The sequence below is a fragment of the Myodes glareolus genome, chromosome 5, assembly GCF_982192425.1.
Source record: "Myodes glareolus chromosome 5, mMyoGla1.1, whole genome shotgun sequence".
Lineage (NCBI taxonomy): Eukaryota > Metazoa > Chordata > Mammalia > Rodentia > Cricetidae > Myodes > Myodes glareolus.
The window spans coordinates 10,398,321-10,419,776 of NC_142030.1; the positions used below are offsets into that span (position 1 = coordinate 10,398,321).

Consider the following 21,456-nt stretch of genomic DNA (forward strand, 5'->3'; position numbering starts at 1 on the left):
TCAGTCCATTATCGTCATGGTGGGACATGGTGGCATGCAGGCTGTCATGGCCGGAGAAGGAGCTGAGTTCTACATCTTGATCTGCAGGCAACAGGAAGTGAAGACTGTCACACTAGACTTGGCTTGAGCATAGGAGCCCTCAGAGCCCACCCCCAGTAACACACTTCTTCCAGCAAGGCCACACCTCCTAATAATGCCACTTCCTATGGGTCAAGCATTTAAACACCTGAGTCATTGGGGGCCATACCTGTTCAAACCACCACACACAGAGAGAATGAAAACCAGCCCAAACCTGCTTTCTTTAAGTCATACAAAGCAATGCCTCTACTAATAACAATAGTCATGGTTCTTTGGCAGTGCTTCTAAAATCTATTTTTTTTTTTTTGACATTTTAAATCTATCACTGGCAAGGCAAGTCGGGTAAATAAAATGTTGAGTTTTCCCTCTGAAATCTCCGTATAGTTTCAGATTGACTGTGATATGCACACTGCTGAATATCTGAGTTGGATGCTGCCCCCTTGCCAGGGATCAGTCGGGGAGTCCGACTGACTAATGACAGTGGGGATTAGAAAGCCTCCTCTGTGGTTTTTTGAATTGAAAGTAACCTGTTAAAGTTGGCGTTGGGGCTCCTCTAACAGAATTTATTCTTCCTTTTGTTTATACAAATAATACTTATAAATGCTTATAGGGTGGTTTTCTAGGTCCTGAGGATATGCAGGTAAACGAAAATGGAGTCAACCCTCGAGCTTACATTGTAATTGATGGAGCACAGCAAAGGCCGTGCTAAGGGGAAGACTGAGACTTGTAGTATCTGGGTGTGAGCTTCCTGGGCACAATTTAGAGGAGAACCAGATATTTGACATTTGAACGCTTATGTTTAGCTTTCCCAGGCTAACCTCATGTGTCTAGAGTTAACGCTGTGATGGGTTAACTAGGATTAGCCGCTGTTGCCACATACCCAGAAGCACCTACTCTGATGAGCCAACTAGCACATCCATTCATCTCTTGTTCTCATCCCCCTTCCGGCTTTCTTCATTAAATACCCATGTTTGGCATTGTTGACGTGTTAGTTTCATCAGCATACATCCATTACATATTTGATTTTTAATATTTTACTTATATCCTGGGGATAATTTGCATATATGTCATACATCTGTGTACTTAAATACAAGTGTCCTTTATTGAGTACTGTGCGCCACTGTGCCAAGCACATGCATTGTTTCTGGTATCCCTCACAGCAACCTAGGTAGACTCTGGTAGAAGCAGAATCGCCACGGGGTTACAAAGTCCTGCTAATGTCTCCTAGCACTAATACCCACTAAGTACAGGCTCCGTAGGATACATACTCGTGGTCAGATTTTGAAGCCTGAGACTGTATTTGGCTTCAGTATAATGTAGTATTAGTGCTGTGTAAGCTCTTAAGCCATCCTGTGAGTTATTGCTCTACACGTATATCTGTATTGTGCAGCCAATAAGGACAAAGAAAAGTTTCTTTTTTACACTGAGGGAATAGTTCAAGATTTTAACTTAATGTTAGTTGTCTAAACTATTGCCAACTAGAAAAAAAATTTCAATCTTACGTAGAAATACAGATACATAGGTTCAGTAGAAAATGTCAGCACCGTCTACTTTGTTAATGAGTTCAGCACATATTTGCTGCGTGCCCACACTGTGTTCTGTCGTGGAGAGGAAGGTGCATATGGGGCAGCAGAGTGCAGACAAGGGTGACGGGATTCGGTGTGGCTTGTGGTTAGCTGCCAGGGTGTACGAGGACATGTGACTAGGCCTAATCGGCATATAGAACAGAGAAGAACGGTGGAGTGGGACCAGACTGTGGAGTGGAACTTAAGAGAAAGCATGTGAGTACTTTGTAGCTGAGGCCACAACGCCAGCGCCGAGTGTGACATTGGCCTGCCCTGTGGCTTCCCTTCACTAGAACGGGTAATAAAGAGTTGACTGTATTTCATGTAACTTGTGGAGAACACATTTTCTTGGTTAATTTTTTTAAGAGTTTTTTTAGATCATAAATTGCTATAGGTTCTCAGTTCCACACATGATTTCTTCCTATGCCTGTGTTAGTCTGTGACTTGTATAAACATAACAGAAAATGGTAGACCAAGTGGTTCTTGAAAACTGAGGCCAAAACTTGGCATTGTGTATATTGTTAACCAAAATCAATGTGTATTTACTGCCTGCTTTACCTTTCTGATTCAGGTGAAGTGTTTGATTACTTAGTTGCCCACGGAAGGATGAAAGAAAAAGAGGCACGTGCAAAATTTAGGCAGGTATGGAAGTGGTTTTCACCTTTGTTCTGCTGATGTTTTTAGTGGTGTGCAATGGGCAGTATCACTAACAGCTTTGAGAGTACATGGGATTTTTCAAAAGAAAATTCTGCTTTCTTATGCCTTTTAAGAATGGAAAATTTCTAGAAAAGAAACTCATTTTCCCTGAATTTTGCTTCAGAATAGTAGTTACAGATGGTTATTTTGAGATGGCCATGAAAGTTAACATTTCATAAGTTAGACTCAGTGTTTAAATCTGAAAACCTTAGGCCAGATGACTGAGACAAAGAAGTAAATACCCAATCCTTTGATGTGGCCAGAGATTGTTATCAAGTCCTGTTTGCTTTGTGTGTATATTACATATATGTAAAGAAGTTATTTTTTTCTTTTATAATTAAATATATATTGGTTTTAAAAATTCATTTCAAGCTTAAGGAGTGTGGTCAGTTTTACTAAGCTTTATATGTGATGAAAATGCAAGTGTGGTGGGAGGTGGTGGAGACACGGTTCCATCTTAGCATCAGTGTAGCTTCCTGGAGGAAAGACAGAGTGAGAGAAAGTGGTTTTTAAAAGAATAAAACATATTTAGAATTTTACTTTGAATTTTTGCAGCTGCATTATGTGTAGTTTTATTTTTTACACAATTTATTCAAAAACACTTGCATATTAAAAATGCATACGAAAATTAACTAGACCATAAGTTTATACATCTCAGTGAACTTCTATACAGTTAGAGGGACCATTCAGAGCAAAAGCTGTGGTGCTTCACATTGGATTTTTATACTTTTACTGTTGGATATATTTTATGTACTTACCCACCACCAAAAATGAAAATGCTGCTGAGCGTTACACACACACACACACACACACACACACTGGCTAGATCCCAAATATGAAGGAAGAACATGGGGGATTTTCTTACAGTGTGTGACCTCACCTAATTTTATACATTCTAAGTCCTTTCATTTTTACTGCAAATTTTGTCGGTTTTTTTTTTTACATTTTTTTTAAAGCTGAATAGTACTCCATTTTTATATATACCAGGCATTCATTAACTATTCATCTGTTGTTGGACAACTAGGCTGAAAAAATATACTTTATAAATTACTGTATAAATGAGTAGTGAGTTGTGAATAATCCATAAAGTGTACTGAAGTAGGGCTGCAGTGATGTGTTACATGCTAGACTTGCCCTTAGTGAAGTAAGAATTTTTATTTTAAGGTAATTTAGGTCCTCATTTGTGATCATTACACTGATTCTGCATTTAAAACCATTTTGTAAATTGGACAGTGGTGGCGCATGCCTTTAATACCAACACTCAGAAGGCAGAGGCAGGCAGATCTCTGTGAGTGCGAGGCCAGCCTGGTCTACAGAGCTAGTGCTAGGACAGCCAGGGCTGTTTAAAAAAACAAACAAACTGTGCCTTGAAAAACCAAAACCAAACCGTTCTGTAATCAGTCTGTTGAGCAATGAAAGTGTCCATGAGGTCTTCCTCTGGGAGAGCTTTCTGTGGAGGGCGGTTCTTTAACCAGAGAGGCCCTTGCCATGAGTGGTCCTGCTTCACTTTGTGGCCTGACCTTCCAAAATGATTGCGTGTTAGCTTTGTCCCCTAAGTCTCTATTATTCTGGTAGATTCCTATAGTTAGTTGGTCATAAGAGTGGTGGGAGGCTATGAGGTGGCTGAGGGAGCAAAGGCATTTGCCACCAAGCTGGACAGCCCGAGTTCAGTGCCCAGGAACCATATGGAGGGAGGGCAGGGCAGGACTGACTCCTGAAAGTTGTCCTCTCACCTCGGTGCACATGCCATGCTTGGGAGAGATGCACAGGAAGGGCAGTGGTCTAGAGCAGCTGCTGTGAAGCTCCTCCCTGCTGCAGGGAGCTGTTGCTCTACTCAGTAAGTTTTGCTTCCTTGCCTTTAAAAAGCAAAATAAACAGTGGCTATGGAAACAGCTGGTAATGGGGAATCAACATGAAGAGCCTGGGCTGTGCTGAGCCTCTTCCCATTGCATTCTTTCCTATCCTGGGGTTGGAATTTCTTGCTATCTGGTCGAGCATTCCAGTTATCTCCCTCCATGTCAGTCCTTGTCAGTAGCAGATGAGTAAGAAAATTCCAGTTGTTGCTGCGTGTTCCCCTTGAGATCCTCATGTCTATTTTAAAGATGATCCTCGTTTATCCTTTTTCTTTTTAGCCTGCTGGTTTTACTTGTTTTCTAAAACATGGCAAGTATAGAAAGTTGTACTTGGCGAAAAGACTTTGTGTTGTAAGAGCAGTCAACCATTGTGGTCAATGGGAGCAGGACAGAGTGTAGGTTTAGATCTTTAGCCCTAGCCCCCCCCCATGTGTATTTACTTTTATTTATGACTTTTTATATTAACATTTAAAGAATGAACTACATAACAAGGTTATATAGATTCATGCCCTTGATTCTGCTATTTGGTATGCTAAAAACAATACACAGTTTAAGACCATTTTAGCCACCATTACCAGCACAATGCGTCTGCATTCCATAAGCTGTGAGGGTGTGCAAACACATGCATGCACACACATGCACGTGCACACACACACACACACACACACACACACCATAGTATTGGGGATGGGGAAGTGTGCGTTCTGCTCTTGCAGAGGACCTGGTTCAATTCCCAGCACCCACATGGTAGCTCACAACCATCTTAATCTCCAGTTCCAGGGGTCACATGGCTTTTTCTGGCCTCTGTGAGCATTGCACACATGTGTCATGCTGACATAAATGTAGCAAAACACCTATTTACATACAATGAAAATAAGTTTTATTTTCAAAATTACAGTATTGATCCCAAGGTCAAGGCTACTACTGAGAGAACAGGAATTCCTGGCCCATGTATGTCATTGCAAAGCTACCACCAGCAACACATGCGGAGCCTGAAGGTCAGCACAGGCCTGCTTATCAATCCTGTTCTCAAGGTCCACATGGAAGGCTCCTAGAGAAGTCTCTGCATCCTGCTCCTGGGATGTTCTCAGGTGGCAGTCTGCTGTAGGCCAGCGTGATGAAACGTGGGCTTCTGGGTGGAGGCTCACGTGGTGAGTCAGAAGCCCAAACATCTTTCATGTCAGACATGGTGCCTTGCTGGGGGAGTGTGGTGGCACCTTAAGTGCCCCTCTTGAACACCAGCTCAGAGGTCATTTTCTGTGGAGAATATGTACTTCGTGCAGCATTCTCTTATGTTAGCTTCTGCTGTTAAAGCTTTGCGCTGAGGACAATTCTTATTGCAGAAATGTCTATGAACTGCTTGCATGAAGAACGTCCTATCACATGTGAGCCCATGGCCTCTGGTCACACTTGGTAACCAAGTCACTGTAGCACACTTTCACTGTGTCATACAGGGTGTGACCTGTAAGGACAGCAGTGTTACCGGCATAGAGAAATAGCCTGATACCCTGAACACTGTTAGCTCTGTAGTGTATCCAGTAAAACAGACTTGCAAATCGATTCTGTGACCAACAGGAATAACTGAGTGAAAATCGAGTCTTAGAACTTTGAAGCGGGGTGCTTCAGAATCTTACAGATGTTTATTGTTGTTCTACTGTGCATGGGGACTCATACTGAAGATGCTCAAGGCATTGTCATCCTGCCCCAGACATTTAGTGACCGCAGTATTTGCTCAGTATGGAATCCAGGGACTTTCACCAATCTGTCTCTCAAAGCTTGATTCCATCAGCATTATGAATATATCATATTCCTCACCATAAACCTCTCTCACCCCTTTACCCCCACTCTCTCTTACCAAAAATCTCAACTGTTCCTGTCCTTCAAGGATGCCCTCCACCAAAGGCATGTCCTCCAAGAAACATTTCTGGTGAACATCATTTGTTCTCATGATCCCTCACGTCTTTGTCCCCCTGCTTCTGAGAGTCTACCTTGAATTATATTACTTGCTTTCAGCCCCGTAAGCGTGGTGCTCATGTAATGTTCATGTCTGTACTCCCCCTAGGAAAAGGCACATAGCAGGTACTCAATAAACTGACTTGAATCAAATTAATTTAATTGAATTATTTACTCATGTGTGTTGGTGGTTTTGTTTTTTTTCAAATTCATGTCTTGTCTCTGAACCATTTTAACATACATTCGGATGATTTTCTAGCACTGAAATGCCACTTTCCCTCTGCGTGGAATTCCTTTTCCCTCATTTCTGTTAACACAGCCATACTCCCTACTGCATCAGACTTTCGGGAGTCTCGTTTCTGTCTGCATTTGTGAACAGCTGACTCACATCCAGTCACATCCATACTGGAAGCACCTTTAACCGACCCCACCGCTCTGCATTAAAATGACCAGCCTTTTAGGTTCCAGATAGAATTACACATACAAGCTAGCTCTTTACCAGCTGCGAGTTCTCTCTTTTAAAGACTTGTCACAGAAAAGCTTATAATCTGTTTCTTTTTTTGTAGTCAAGGCATTTACACTGTCAGACATTTCCCTCTCTGGCCCTTATCCCAGAGCCCTACACACTGGCTCTGGCTGCAGAATGTATTTGCGGTGCACAGTAATTTGTCCAGCTGAATTAAGGGCAAATGTAAGATTAACTTGTATCTTGTTTATTATTTGTTTTCTTTTGAGGGTTAGTTTTTTTCCTATTTCTTTATATTTGAGCAGAAGATATGAGATATTGTTGAATACTTCACTAATTAGTTCTTGATAAATTAAGGAAATATGCCTTGAACAAATGTGATATATTTCCCAAATACACTTTGCGTTAACTCCAACCAGCTATCCTGAATGCTAGTTTACATGTGCCAAAGCCTTCTTTCAACACTGAAGTAAACCCTTGTTCTAAATTACAAATTACATACTTTGGCCCATTTAAACAGAAAAATTTGATGAGTATAGAGAATTTCCATGGACGTTGACCAAAAGAAATTAGAGTATGTTTCCACACGAGAATATTACTTCCCACATTTAAAACATTCACATCTTTAATAAGCATAGTTTTCTAAACTAATCATGAAATTGCTATTATTTTTAAATTAAAGTTAGTATTTTATCAAATTGAAGTAATAATTTTGAAAATAAGATATTTAACCATAAAATAATTTGACTTTTTATCCAAATATTTATTTCAGATTGTATCTGCTGTACAGTACTGCCATCAAAAATGCATTGTTCATCGTGATCTTAAGGTAAGCTGCTGCTTTTAAAATTAAAATCTTAATTATGAAAGTATGTAATAATAAGAGGGCTGGGGACTGGGGAGATGGCTCTATAAATAAGACCACTTGCTTTGCAAACATGAGGACCTGTTTTCAAATCCCCAGCACTTAATAAAAACCTGGTAGGGCTGTGCATGCCTATAACTCCAGCATTTGGAGTCAGAGCATGGCAGGTCCTGGGATCTCACTGGCCAGCCTCCGTGAAACCGCCAGTGTCAGATGCAGTGAGTAGTTCTGTCTTCAGGGAGTAAAGCAGAGGTGATACTGCAGGACACTGGGGTCTTCCTCTGGACTCCATCCATATCGCTACACACACTTAAAATTTGTTATAGTAAATTAGGGCCACCTCAGTTTCCCAGCATTTCAGGCACAGAATGAGGTGGTTTTATAGACATGACACCGTAGCTTATGAAGGACACTGTGTTCACCAAACACATGAAAACATGGGCATGACTTTGTCTAATGTCAAAGTTAGAGGACTTGATTGATTATTAACTAGCATATTTTAAATAGATAAATACAGAATTCTATCTGCCGGGGTCTAGCCTTGGCTCAGGTTCGAGTACTGAGGCAGGGAAGGGATGTCAGTGCAAGGAAAACTTGACCACCAAGTAGATTGCATTCAGGTGGCGCTGAATAGCGCGGGCCATCTTTATTTATACTTAAACGGAGTTTTTCATACCAGCCTTACATGAACAGCTTTATTATTGGCTTTTACTTTTGACTTTAAGAAATATATCACATTTTAAGGACTAATTGGAATCATTATGAAAGCCTCCATTGTTCCTCTTTACGCTTCCCCAATACACCTTCCCATCCCCTGCATAGCCTTATTCTAGACATAGTGTTCAGCATTTTTGCAGGCTTAGCTAAATATCGAGTGCAGCACTGATGTCAGCTGGCAGCTACCTGAAGTTACAAAGTTAAAAGTAATAGACATGGGCACAATGCATTAAGGACAACAATATTCAAACCCAGACAATTCTTTCATGTCTGCAAGATATATTTTTATGCAATTTCCTTTCCTACAAGAGGGTCCCATGTCTCTATCTCTCTGTAAGAGGCAGACTTTGACAAAGCATTCTTTCCCATTTCTTGATACCATACTTCTCTCACCAATATGAGCTCCTTTGTATGGTAAAGATGGATCTACCCATCCTATATTTTACATTGCGTTATTCCCATAAGAATATACTTGATCTTATCATTGATTCTATATTATTACTTTCCACGGAACTTTATCTCAAACAGTTGACAGTATGTGTATTTCTGAGGCTTTTCCCTGTTCTGTGTCTACACACCTTACTCTCCTTTCCCGAACTGTGAGACATGGCTAATGTTCCAAGTGTTGTTTTCTCATGTGTACCTAACTGTCTCTATTGAGTCAGAAAAGTTCCCAGGATTAGGAGTTGGAGTTATTAAGTCCAAATAAGAGATTTCAGAGACATTAACCCCCTGTTGAATCTTAGAGGAAAATATTCGAGAAAGACCAGAATTTCCAGGGAAAATTACAGCTGTTGCATGTGTATCTGATAAAGTAAAACTGCAACCCTGCCCAAAGGATCACCAATATAATGAGAGAGAAGGGGCCTGCAAGCTGCACAAACTTTACATATTCCTTAGCTGTCCCTTGAGAGTCCATTTCCACAGATGCCTTGCCCTGCAGAAGCCCATTGGACAGGTAGTCCTATGCTAATCTGAGACTAGGAGCTCCTGACATCTGTCCTTACCTGAAAATTGTTGTAAGAGGCTGTTAGGGTGTTCCCAGCTGCCCTCTGCTTGTTTGCTTCCTGGCTGCCCAGACTCCCGAAATAATCACACAGAAACTGTATTAATTAAATCACTACTTGGCCAGTTTACTTAAGTGTATTGCTAGCTAGCTTTTACATCTAGAATTAACCCATCGCCAGTATTTTATATTTTACCACAAGGCTCATGGCCAACAGTCAAGGTTCCAGCATGTCTGTCTCCTGCAGTGGCTCCATGACTTCTCCTTGACTCTGCCTCCTTTCTCCCAGCATTCAGTTTAGTTTAATTCGCCTAGCTTTACTCTACCCTATCACAGGTTTAAGACAGTTTCTTTATTAACCAGTGATTTTCACAGCATACAGAGGGGAATCCCATATCAGAAAATGTTCAGAGTCTCATCTAGACGGGAGTAATGTCAAAGCTCAAGGCACAAATACATATGTTCACCACATGGAAGGACTAGGGCTCTGTCTCAGCACCAAAGTTCAAAATGAGGTTTCTAATGCATTTATATGTTGGTTAGCTTTCAGTCAACATAACACAAACTATAGTCTTTTGGGAAGAGGGACCCTCAATTGAGACAGTATCTTCATCAGGATGGCCTGTATGCAAACCTCTGGGGCACTTTCTTGATGAATGATTGATGTGGAAGGTCCCAGCCTACTGTGGGCAGTGCTACTCCTGGCCAGGTGGTCCTGGGTTCTATAAGAAGAGCAGACAGAGAAAGCCAAGAGGAGCAGCTGGTGAGCAGCACCCTCCCTGCAGCACCCTCCCTGCAGCACCCTCCCTGCAGCACCCTCCCTGCAGCACCCTCCCTGCTCTCTGCTGCAGGTCCTGTCTCCAGGTCTCTGATGTGACTTCCCACAGTGGACTGTGACTGGGGACATGGAAGCTACATAAACCCATTCCTCTCACAGTTGTTCTTGTTGTGGTGTTTATCACAGCGATAGAAAGTAAATGTTGGAGATGCAAATAAACTAGTATAGTTTGGAATAAAGTGTGTGGTAGAAATGTATGGTCAAACAACCTTTAAAAGCTTGGGCTCAAGTAGTGTTTCTGCATTTCTTCCCCTCCTCTTCTTTGTCTTCTTCCTCTTCCTTTCCCCATCTTCCTCCTCCCCTGCTCTTCTCTTCTTCTTCCTAGTCATCCTCTACCTCCCATGTCTTCTTCATTCTCCACCTCTTATTTCTACTTTCCTTTTTAACATTTCCCAATGTCTTTATCCATTCCTGGCATCAAACCTGGATTCTGTTTAAATCCATTGCCTTATACAGTGATTTTTGGTTCTATTCTTCTGATCTGTTTACTGCTCCAAATGTTTCCGTATCAGTTCTTTTCTCCAGAGTTTTAGGGGAAAACATTTCTACAAAGAAAAAGGGTTTGTAGCCATGCTGTATTTTTTTTGATTCATAGTTTAAACTTTATTTTTATATTGAAAAAAAATCATGTTCAGCAGCCATGTGTCCAGTCCAATCCAGTGGAGAGAGGGTCCCGTATGTCCCAGGACTGCATCCTCAGCACTGTGCGCTGGTGTTTCCGGAGGCAGTGGGTTACTTGGATTTCCATCTAGACTATTGTGGAGAAAGTGTTCTGGAAAGTCTACCTTAGTACAGGTGGCCAAGAAAACTTAAACCCTTACAGCAGAAAGGCATGTTGTTGTTGTTGTTGCCCAGTCCATAAATGTTGATTTAATGTAACTCTTCCAGAGTCATTCGTTTTCATAATATCTGTGTCCACTTTTATTTATTAACAAGTTGGTTGGTTTTTGTTTTATTTTCTTGTAGGGAATGAGGGGTTTGGGTTTTAATGTTTTGAAACAGGGTCCCACCACGTAGCTAGCCCAGGCTGACCTGCCTCAGTTTCCCCATGATGAGATTATAGGCTTATGCACAACCCTGGCCAGGGTCCCCACAGGTGTGACTCTAGACTATGAAGTTGACAATTAATACTAGCCACCATTGTTGTAGTTACACTTTTTACAACACTGAGATAAGCTAGAATACAACAAGCGGGGTGGGAAGGCTTTGGAGAAGGGAGAGAGACATGTGTTGGGCACCCCAGTGAAGCACCGGTCCTCTGATTTTCATCTTGGTCAAATTTTACTCCTTTTTGGATTTTGATCAAGCAACCTGCAAACCAGCCCATAACTTTACTAGTCTATTTATCCATCAATTAAAAATGGAACTTAAATGAAACATGCACAAAAAAGCAAGTCTTCATTAAATTGTTTGCATTTATAGAAGTTTCCATTTTTATCATTGGGTGGTTGTTTTAAAATTTTAGGAAAAGTCTCTCGAACATGGAAGCAGAGTCCTTGCTTCCTTCAGAACGTGACTCTCAACAGGAGTCTGCATTTAGAACAGCAAACGCTGCTGAAAATAAAGCCCGTGGAACCAAATTGTCCATTTGTTTCCTTTCACTAAGCACTGCTTTGTTGAGGAAGTGCTCTGTAGGAGAGGACAGGGACGGAGTAAGGGGTCACAGACCCGACAGACCCTGGAGCCTGCCATCAACTGCCTGTTCAGGTGGTGCTCCTCTGCTAGTCTTGGCTTAAGTCTGAGGCAAAGTGGGATTTCAGTGTGTATTCTTTAGAATAGGTAGGTCCTGTTAAGATATAGTGCCAAAATGCCTCTTACCATGAAAGTTGAAAACCTTTAAAATAAACCGTGGGGGTGGTGTTTAAAATAACCTTTCTGAAATAGTCCTATATGCTTTCTTTTTCAAGTGTTAAAATCCAGTCTTGCACAGATGTCACTTGGACAGCTGTGCACTGCAGAACTGGATGTCAGTCTTAGCTGAGAGGCAGGCAGTGGCAGACTAGCATCTGAGAGCAGTGCAGCGGACATCTTTATTTGTGTGCGCTTTTTACATTGTCCTTTTTATTATTTTCCTCTTAGGCTGAAAACCTTCTCCTTGATGCTGATATGAATATTAAAATTGCTGACTTTGGTTTTAGCAATGAATTCACAGTGGGAAACAAATTGGACACTTTCTGTGGAAGCCCGCCTTACGCTGCCCCCGAGCTTTTCCAAGGCAAGAAGTATGATGGGCCAGAAGTGGATGTGTGGAGTCTGGGCGTCATTCTCTACACGCTGGTCAGTGGCTCCCTGCCCTTTGATGGCCAGAACCTAAAGGTACCTGCTGTTTGGTGCTGATGTCCTTCTCCCCAGGAGCTGTAATGCCAACCACTACTTACAAATGCTTTCCTTCTTTGTCCAAGGAACTGCGTGAGCGAGTCCTCCGGGGGAAATACCGCATTCCCTTCTACATGTCCACAGACTGCGAGAATCTCCTGAAGAAACTGTTAGTGCTGAATCCCATAAAGAGGGGCAGCTTGGAGGTGAGTGTGCTGTGTGTTTCAGGTGCACGCTCAGCACGCAGCACAGACGCTGCAGGTGCGGTTCCCAGTATTTGCCCAGCATCTAATTTGCCTTTTCAGCATCAGGAAGTGATGGTTCTTTACTGAAAAACCACAGTAGGTCTCTCCAAAGGCTTATTTCTTCTTCGTTCTTTGGTGGGTTATAAAAACAAACACAGTGGAGACAAAGTTGACTCCCCTCAGCCCCCAATACAGGGTTTCTCTGTATACTCCTGGCTGTGAACTCAAATTCAGAAATCCACCTGCCTCTGCCTCCTGAGTGCTGGGGTTAAAGGCGAGCACCATCACCAGCCTGTGTCAGAAACTACGTGGTCCAAAACAAAAACCTTTATGTTAAGACTGACCAGATCTTTGAAGGTTAAAAATGATTCTGAAAATTCTAAACCAGTTGACTCTTCATCTGGAATCACATGAAGCCAAAATCTGCAATAGGAACTTCTCGTCAGTACTGAGAATTTACAGACATGAGCAGAGTATATTGGAGCAGGTGCCTTTCCTTTAGACACTGCTGTTGCTCACACACATTCCATACACACTATCTTCATGTCCTAACTGTTACAGAACCAGCAGAGGTCCAAGTACCCAAGGTGACAAGTCTCTTTCCCTTCTTACGCTGTAACTGGGATAACTGATGAGCATTTTTCCCTTCTAGGTCTTCTTTGGTTTTTAAAGATTGATTGATTATGTGTTGAAAGTGTTTGCTTTCATGTATGTGAATTACATGCATGCAGTGCCCTGAGATGCCAGAAGATGGGGATAAATCCCCTAGAACTAGAGTCACAGATGATTGTGAGCTGCCATGTGGGTCTGGGAACCCAGCCTGGGAAAAATGCTTTTACTCTCCCGGCCACCCCTTTAGCCCCCTCACATCTGTTTTTAGGAATATTTTGGCCTAGAGTTTGAAAGACTCAGTACCCATTCCTCACTTGAACTTTTAAAGTCTTCCTTCCTGCGTGGGAAGGACAGGGATCACAGTGAAGCCCCTGCTCAGTGCTCTGTTTCACTGGGGGCTTTCTCCGCACACCATGAGGTGCAGTGGAGGTGCAGCCCTGGAATGCCAGCCCTGATCACAGTGCTCAGCTCAACTTGGGCATCCTCATTCTTTTTCCACACATACTTTTTCTAAAAGACATAGTATGTTTTGGTGGAAATTGAAGACTTGGGAAACTAAGTGCTTAGAAGAAGCGGATCAATTGGTATTTTTATTGCATTGTTTGTTCAGGTGTGATTAGCTCTTAGCTCAAATTTTTTGTGATTTTTTTTTCCTTTGGGGGGTGAAATGACATGTTAATACTGATGTCTGTAGTGAAAGCCCATTTCTGGTCTTACTGTTTTTCTCAGCTTACTTCCACCCATTCATAGAAAGTATGTGATGGCTCAGGATGGACAACCACTGACCTGTCAGTTCTGAGGGTCTAGAGCCAGCTCTGGGGTCCACTTTTTTCTTTCAAGATTTACTTAGATTGTATATATGTATGTGGTGTGTACATGAGTGCTAGTGTGGGGAGGCTGGAGGTGTCTGTGGGATCCACTTTTATCCAGAAACTCTCTTCACTTGCCTGTGAGTAACAGATTCCCAGGCTGAGACAGCAGTTCACATAAAGGCAGATTAGAGAGAGTGCAGACAGTCGCCTGAGGAGACAGTGCTTACAACCTTCTGTGGGCTGCCCATAAAAATGAATGTGCTTCCCTCAAAGACAACTATTTACTGATTTCAGATTTGGCCAGAATTATTATCCAAATGATTTACTCTTTGATCCTTAACATTAAGAGGCTGCAAGTTGTGCAGATCTCATGGTATAGGTGTATAAGCCCAGCTTCTGTGGAAGAGTTGAGGATCAAGACCAGTCTCAGCAGCTGAGCCCCTACAGCTCAATGGGAGAGCCTGTGCCTGGCACACACAGGGCCATAGTGCAAGCCCAATGAACTCCTGAGTGTTAAAACATGGAATGCATGGAATAGAATTTAAAAGCCAAATTATTATCTAAAATTTTGATCTTATGACAATGAGTCCCATTGTATTGTATAATTTATTATATACTTTTGCTAATGATAACGATTAGACTTTTTAAAGATTTTTTTTTAATTTTATATGTATGGGTATTTTGCCTGCATGCATATATATGTGCACCATGTATGTCTAGTCAATAGAACCCCCGGAACTAGAGTTACAGACAGCTGTGAGCTGACATGTGGGTGCTGAGAACTGAGCCTGTGTCCTCTAGAGGAGCAGTCAGTGCTCCCAGTTGCTGAGCCGTTTCTCCAGCCTGATGCTGACCCATGAGTTCATGTTAGAAATGAAATACTGCACACTTGACTACATACAGGCTGGTCACAGTTCCCTGAAATGACAAAGTCAAAATGAAAGCACTGAGACCAAAACAAAATAACAGCACACACAAAACCCAAACCACAGAGTTCATTTTATGTTGGCCAAGCAGTCCTGGGCATGGGGCCTGCCTTGGAGTGTGGCTGACATGCCCAGTGACAGTCCACTGGAGAAAACTATTTGTCTGTGTCCCAACGGCTACCAACTGCACATAACTTCTTGTCTAGGTGTGGGACCTTATGTCCACTCCCTTTTCTATGCTGGATTCTATGTGGTTTTACCTGTGCAGGTCTTGTGTAAGCTGTCACAGTCTCTGTGAGTTCGTATGTATCAACCCTGTTGTATCCTTGGAGTCATCCACCACCTCTGGCTCTTATGATCTTTCCACTTCCTTTTCTGAACAGATCCCTGAGCCTTGAGGGGAGGGGTTTGATAAAGATATCCCTTTTAGGGCTGAGTGCTCCTAAGTCACCCTGCACATTGTCTAGTTGTGTTAATTGCTATCTACTGCAAGAAGTGATGAGGGCTGAGTGATATACAGACCTTTAGCAATATATCATTAAGCGTCATTTTATTGCACTTTTTGTTTTGTTTTGTTTTTGTTTTTTCAAGACAGGGTTTCTCTATAGCTTTGGAGCCTGTCCCAGAACTCTCTCTGTAGACCAGGCTAGCCTTGAAGATCCAAGCCTCTGCCTCCTGAGTGCTGGTGTTAAAGGCCTCACCACCAGCACCTGGCTATTGCTATATTTCTTTAGCTGAATAAAGGTAGTAGGTTTTCACCTAGGCCCATGACTTATCCAGTCTCCGGTTCTTTGCCACTTTAGAAGTGTCAGATTTGGGTACCACCTCAAGGAATGAGCTTAAATCTAGTCAAAAGGTGGTTGGTTACTCCCATGACACTTGTGTCACTGTTGCACAATGTGTCTTATACTTTCTCTTTAGAGGAAGGATTTCTTACAGCAAACCTCAAGAAACCCTTGAAGTAGTAGTGACCTCAAGAATTGTCTTACATGATCTTCATTTTATTATTATTATTATTATTATTATTATTATTATTATTATTCACAAACATTTATTGGGAGAGGAGGTAGGGGAACATGAGTGCGTGGCCATGACCTTCCTCATGGTTATACCAGTAAGTTGCTCAGCTCCTCCCAGTCTTGTCACTTTGTGGCCCTTGTTGAGGTCCATGGCTATGGACAGCGGGGTTGGAGGGGACATGACACTGGCTGAGTCCTGTCCTGCCGTGTGTGCCCGTCTGCCCTCACGGGAGCCAAGTAGTGGAAAATATGACCACAGCTTCATTTGTATTTTTTATGTTTTTTTTAATTTTATTTATTTTTATGTGTGTGAATGTTTTGCCTGCATGGATGTCTGTGCATCATGTGTGCACATGAGGCCACAGAGGCCAGAACTGGATCCCCTGGAACTGGAGTTGCAGGTGGTTAAAAGTCATCTGTAGGTACTGGGAATCAAGCCAGTTCCTCTGGAAGAGCTGCTAGGACTCTTAGCCTCTGAGTCATCTCTCCAGTCCTTTGTACCAGTTACAGTTGTGTGTGTGTGTGTGTGTGTGTGTGTGTGTGTGTGTGTGTGTGTGTGTGTGTGTTGTGGGGTGTCTGTAAACTTGTAAAACAGTTATTTTCAAGGCATTCCTCTGTGTGTAAGCATAGCTTTTTAGCCAGTAGTAGAAGTTTGGGGCTGTAGCTTTACATATTCTGAATGCTCGCTCTCACCCAGCTGTAGCTGTCCCCTCCCACTCCTTGGTTAGACCCCACTATGTTGTCTCTAACAGCCCAGGGCTGACATTCACACCACAGGGTATTTGGTTCTGATAATTCACGCCAGTACCTGTTTTCACCTTGATTGTTATCTAATTTCTGATTCTGGGCTTTAATGATTACCATCATTCTTTCCCAAATTCTTTGACTCAACTGGACTGACTAGCCTAGATTTCTGTCTGCCAAGATATCCCCTTTCTGATGAGTGGAATTTTAAAATAAATGCATGAATTTGATAAAAGGCCAAAATGAATAAATCCTTTTATTAATCATGTGTATATATATATGTATATATATATGAAGCAAACATTAAAGTCAGATTCTCATGTTAAAATTTTGCAATTTAAAAATATTCATTTTAATTTGAAAATATTCCTTTTAAAGGAAGGAGGGTTGTTTGTGCATTGCTTTTTGTGAGTACTGGTTAACCTAGTTGCGATAACATTCTGGGTATCCAAGAGAGCCACACCTTCTGTTGGACCATTAATTAAAGTAGATAGGGTAACTTTATTTGAAATTGTTACATGACTCTTGTTGAGTGAACCAATACATTTCACATTTGAGGAGTGGGTTGAATGTTGTAATTCTCCAGACATGACTTAGAGTTTATTTCCTAGCAAATAATGAAAGACCGATGGATGAATGTTGGTCATGAAGAAGAAGAACTAAAACCATATTCTGAGCCTGAGCTTGATCTCAATGATGCAAAAAGAATAGGTAAGTGTTTAAATATTGTGAGAGTCGCTGCCATAGACACAAAAACAGGTCCACTGACCTAGCACAGTAGTGTTCATGTGGGGCTTTTTTTGTAAAATACTTTCATTATCACCTTAATGGCCAACACTAAAGTATTCACTTATATCATTGGTCCTGTTCAATTATTGGAAACTGTACCAAAAAAATAAAATAAAATAGACAAGCATACTTATTTCTTCCTGCACCCCTCACTGGAAGAATACCCACTAGAACGATTAGCACTGAGCAGACTAAAAAATATAGCAAAGTCCAGGACACAGAAATCTAAGCTGTGGGCATGTTGCCTCTCCCTTTCTGCTTAGCAGACCTTCCCTGACCCCAGTTCTCATTAAGAACCTAGTGAGAACATTGTGAAAGCCTTAATAGCAGAGCTGTGTACTGCGGATGGAAAAGGAAGCAGAGGGCTTGGATCGAGAGTTTTCTCCTCAGGAGCAGCCGAGAAGGTGCTGAGAGAGGGAGCAGAGAGAACGAAGAGTGAGCACGTGGGAGGCTCAGACAGTGCAGACCTTGCCTGGACACAGGAAGTCAGCTCAGAAATGCCCCCAGGAAATGAGAATTGGCTGAATATATAAATCCATAACATAAATAATTTTGCACACAAAAAAATAGAAATGCAGCTGGAGAGGTGGCTCACCAGTTAAGAACACTTGTAGCCCTTGTAGAAGACCCAAGCTCAATTCCCTGCACCCAGGTTGTGGCTCACAGCCATCTGTAGCTCCAGTCCCAGGAGAGCTGACGCCCTCTTCTGATGTCCACAGACACCAGGCAGGCCTGTAGTGCACACAGATACGTGTAGACAAAGCAATTGAATAAATGTTAAAATTATAAATGTATAGTATCTGAATATATACTACCTCTAAGTTAATAATCAAAAGATTTCATAGTTAAAACTCACTTTGAATATTTTAAGAACTAGTTTTTCCTAACATTATTGACAGACCTATATTTTTGCTGATTGTTTACTAAATAGATACATTTTCAGAAATTTTTCTCTTTTCTTTTTTTTTCTAGACATTATGGTCACCATGGGTTTTGCACGAGATGAAATCAATGATGCCTTAGTAAGTCAGAAATACGATGAAGTCATGGCTACTTATATTCTTCTAGGTAGAAAACCACCCGAAGTAAGTTTTTTGTCTTTTTAAATTAATACAGATTAATTCTTGAATTAAATGGATAAAAATATGTTAGTAAATATATTTGTTTCTTTGTGGAACCAAAAATCACAAGAAGATCCTAGCAGTCTTATTAGAGATCACAAACCAAGGTACTGAATTGTATGCTGATCTCATTAGGAATGAGCAGGCCCACTGCCCTGCTTGGCCCTAGCAGCTCTACCCACAGTTTTCACTCTGAGCATGGTGTCCCGAGAGTTAGTTGTGTAGTGCACACTGTGTAGCCAAAGGCAGTGTGATTATCGTGAGTGTACAATATGACAGGGTCTAAAGCAAAGAGAAGCATGTGTGTCTGCAGCAACATAGATACATGAGCCCCCAGGAGAAGGTGCCTCCTGGTGCTGGCCTTGTGTCAAGGGGCTCTTCTCGTCGGCAGCAGACAGTGCAGGAAATGACTGTGTGCAAGTGGTGGCCCACAGGAGTAAATGGTGCTTGGAAAAGCAGCTCTAGAAGGATGAACTGAAATAGGAACCGAGGCCAGGTCATTGAAAGTTGAAATCTAGACATCTGTGGGAGGCAAAGAAAAGGCTATATTAGTCATATTAAATACCAGCTATGAACAAAATCATACATTCCAACTGAAGTTGATTGAAGCTGTCTCTGTCAGAAACTATGCTTACACCATGAGGGGAAAGCCCGGAAGTTCTCCTGTCCAGGAGCCCTCAATGTAGAGCTCAGGGGCCAGCATCATTGTTCGCCATGGGGCGTGCTGCAGATACTCTGGGAGTGGAAGAGTGTGGCACCTGTAACGAGTTAGGGCGAAACCCACCATGGGGTCCATGTGACATGCCAGTGGGAAGACGGAATGAGCCCTGATTTCTCACGGGTGCCTGCTGTGTCAGGTGGCTTGTCAGAAAGGCACGTGGCTTGTGTAAAGTGGCATGTCAGAAGGGTGCATGGTTTGTGTAAGGTGGCATGTCAGGAGGGCTCATGGCTTGTATAAGGTGGCTTGGTGCGTGGCTTTATCAGGACAGGTGGACTGAGAAGCTAGCTCAGTGCAGGGCGGTAGGAGGACAGTCTTGTTGGGTGGCACTTATAGGAGAGATGGGATATAGAGATCTGGATTTGGAGCAAGGATTTGATTACAGTGTGGGAGTTGTTATCCATATATAGCACGCACGTGCTAGGAACCGTTATAACCATCACAAGCATTAACTTGTCTGACCCCTTGGTGAGCCGACTGAGCAGGAAGAGTAGCTGCTACAAGGAGAGGGGTCTCCAAGGGGCACCAGAACCAGGGCCGTGCGCAGTATCAGGAGAGCCAGGTGGGAATGGCCCAAATAGTTGTTTCTAGCCTCTTCCTACTGTTCCTACTTAGATTTCAAATGACCTCCGGGGACTTTAATTTTTTTTTAATTCAAGCACAAATTCCAGGCGTCTATTAAAATCAAATATGAATTATATTGGAAATAAACTATTGAAGCTACCATGAGTGGCAAGTCAGGCTCACTGCCTCCATCAGAGCCACCAACTATGTCCTTCATTTTCTGTAAAATATGGACAAAAGTACTCAGCTCTTAGGGCGGTTGAACAGGTTTAGTACAGTAATCCTTGTTAGGACAGTAATCATTGACATGCTTACAAGAGTTGCTGGTGGATCACTTCTCCACAGCCATGCTGCTGTAACCAGAGGCATTCTTACTGCTTGACACCAACAACCTGACTTCCCAGTGCAGTCCCGGGGTTGGCTCCGAACCTTACCAGCATCATACAGCTTTCAAATTACAGCAAGAGGCTGTGTGTCAGCCCCAGCTTATCATGGTCAGTGCTACGGGGAATCATCTCATCAGAGCCAATACAAATTTTATTTTGTAAATGTAGAACAACAAAGAAACAGTTTAATTTTAACTCATAGTGTGGAGTATAGTTATTTTACGTGTGTGTGTGTGTGTGTGTGTGTGTGTGTGTGTGTGTGTGTGTGTGTAAGATTTTAGATTGTCTAGCTGGACAGTGGTGGCATACCCCTTTAATCCCAGAACTTGGGAGGCAGAGGCAGGTGAATCTCTGTGAGTTCAAGACCAGCCTGGTCTACAAGAGCTAGTTCCAGGACAGGCTCCAAAGCTACGGAGAAACAAACAAACAAACAAAAATAGATTTTAGATTGTCTCCTGTTTGAAACCCAGTGATGTCCTCAACCTTGGTTTTTTTTTCATCTGGAGAGTGCAGGTTAATATGTCACGGGTTTGTAGCAATGATTAAACAAAGTAACATGTGAAACACCTAAGGACTGTGTCTGCTGCACAGCTGCCATGCAGTGCTTTGTGGCTGCTTGTTTTAGCCGAACTGAGGAGTCGTGCACAATAACAGATTACATTAGAGTGAGCGTTCTAATACCTAGCTCCCTCCCTTCTTTCTTGCCAGTTTAAAGTCTGTTTTTTAGTTTTGATTGCTCCTTACAGAGCTTCAAATCATTCTATATATGCAAACACTTTGCTGTTTTAAAATCTGGGTGGTCGCTCTTCTCAGTTTGAAGGAGGTGAGTCACTGTCCAGTGGAAACCTGTGTCAGCGATCCCGGCCGAGCAGTGACCTGAACAACAGCACTCTTCAGTCCCCGGCTCACCTGAAGGTCCAGCGAAGCATCTCAGCCAACCAGAAGCAGCGTCGCTTCAGTGACCATGGTGGGAGAGCAAGTCTAAGAATGAGAGACAGACTAGCTGTGTGTGTGTGTGTGTGTGTGTGTGTGTGTGTGTGTGTGGTGTGTGTGTGTGTGTGTGGTGTGTGTGTGGTGTGTCTTACCCAACACACTTCTCTTTCCTTCCATTCTTAGCCCTTCTCACAGACTTTCACCATTAGACAATCAGTAGGATCTCTATTGTGG

General features: G+C 42.4%; 1 protein-coding gene across 2 annotated transcripts in view; it reads left to right on the top strand.

The window, feature by feature from the left end:
• The window catches only part of Mark1 (microtubule affinity regulating kinase 1), a 102,452-nt gene that overhangs the window by 63,015 nt on the left and 17,981 nt on the right, over nt 1-21,456 (top strand). For both annotated transcript variants that reach the window (XM_087906051.1, XM_087906052.1), the window contains exons 6-12: nt 2,215-2,285; nt 7,384-7,440; nt 12,117-12,353; nt 12,440-12,559; nt 17,323-17,422; nt 18,473-18,585; nt 21,103-21,256. In XM_087906051.1, coding sequence (XP_087762177.1) covers nt 2,215-2,285; nt 7,384-7,440; nt 12,117-12,353; nt 12,440-12,559; nt 17,323-17,422; nt 18,473-18,585; nt 21,103-21,256 — 852 coding nt within the window. The remainder of the gene's footprint in view (nt 1-2,214; nt 2,286-7,383; nt 7,441-12,116; nt 12,354-12,439; nt 12,560-17,322; nt 17,423-18,472; nt 18,586-21,102; nt 21,257-21,456) is intronic.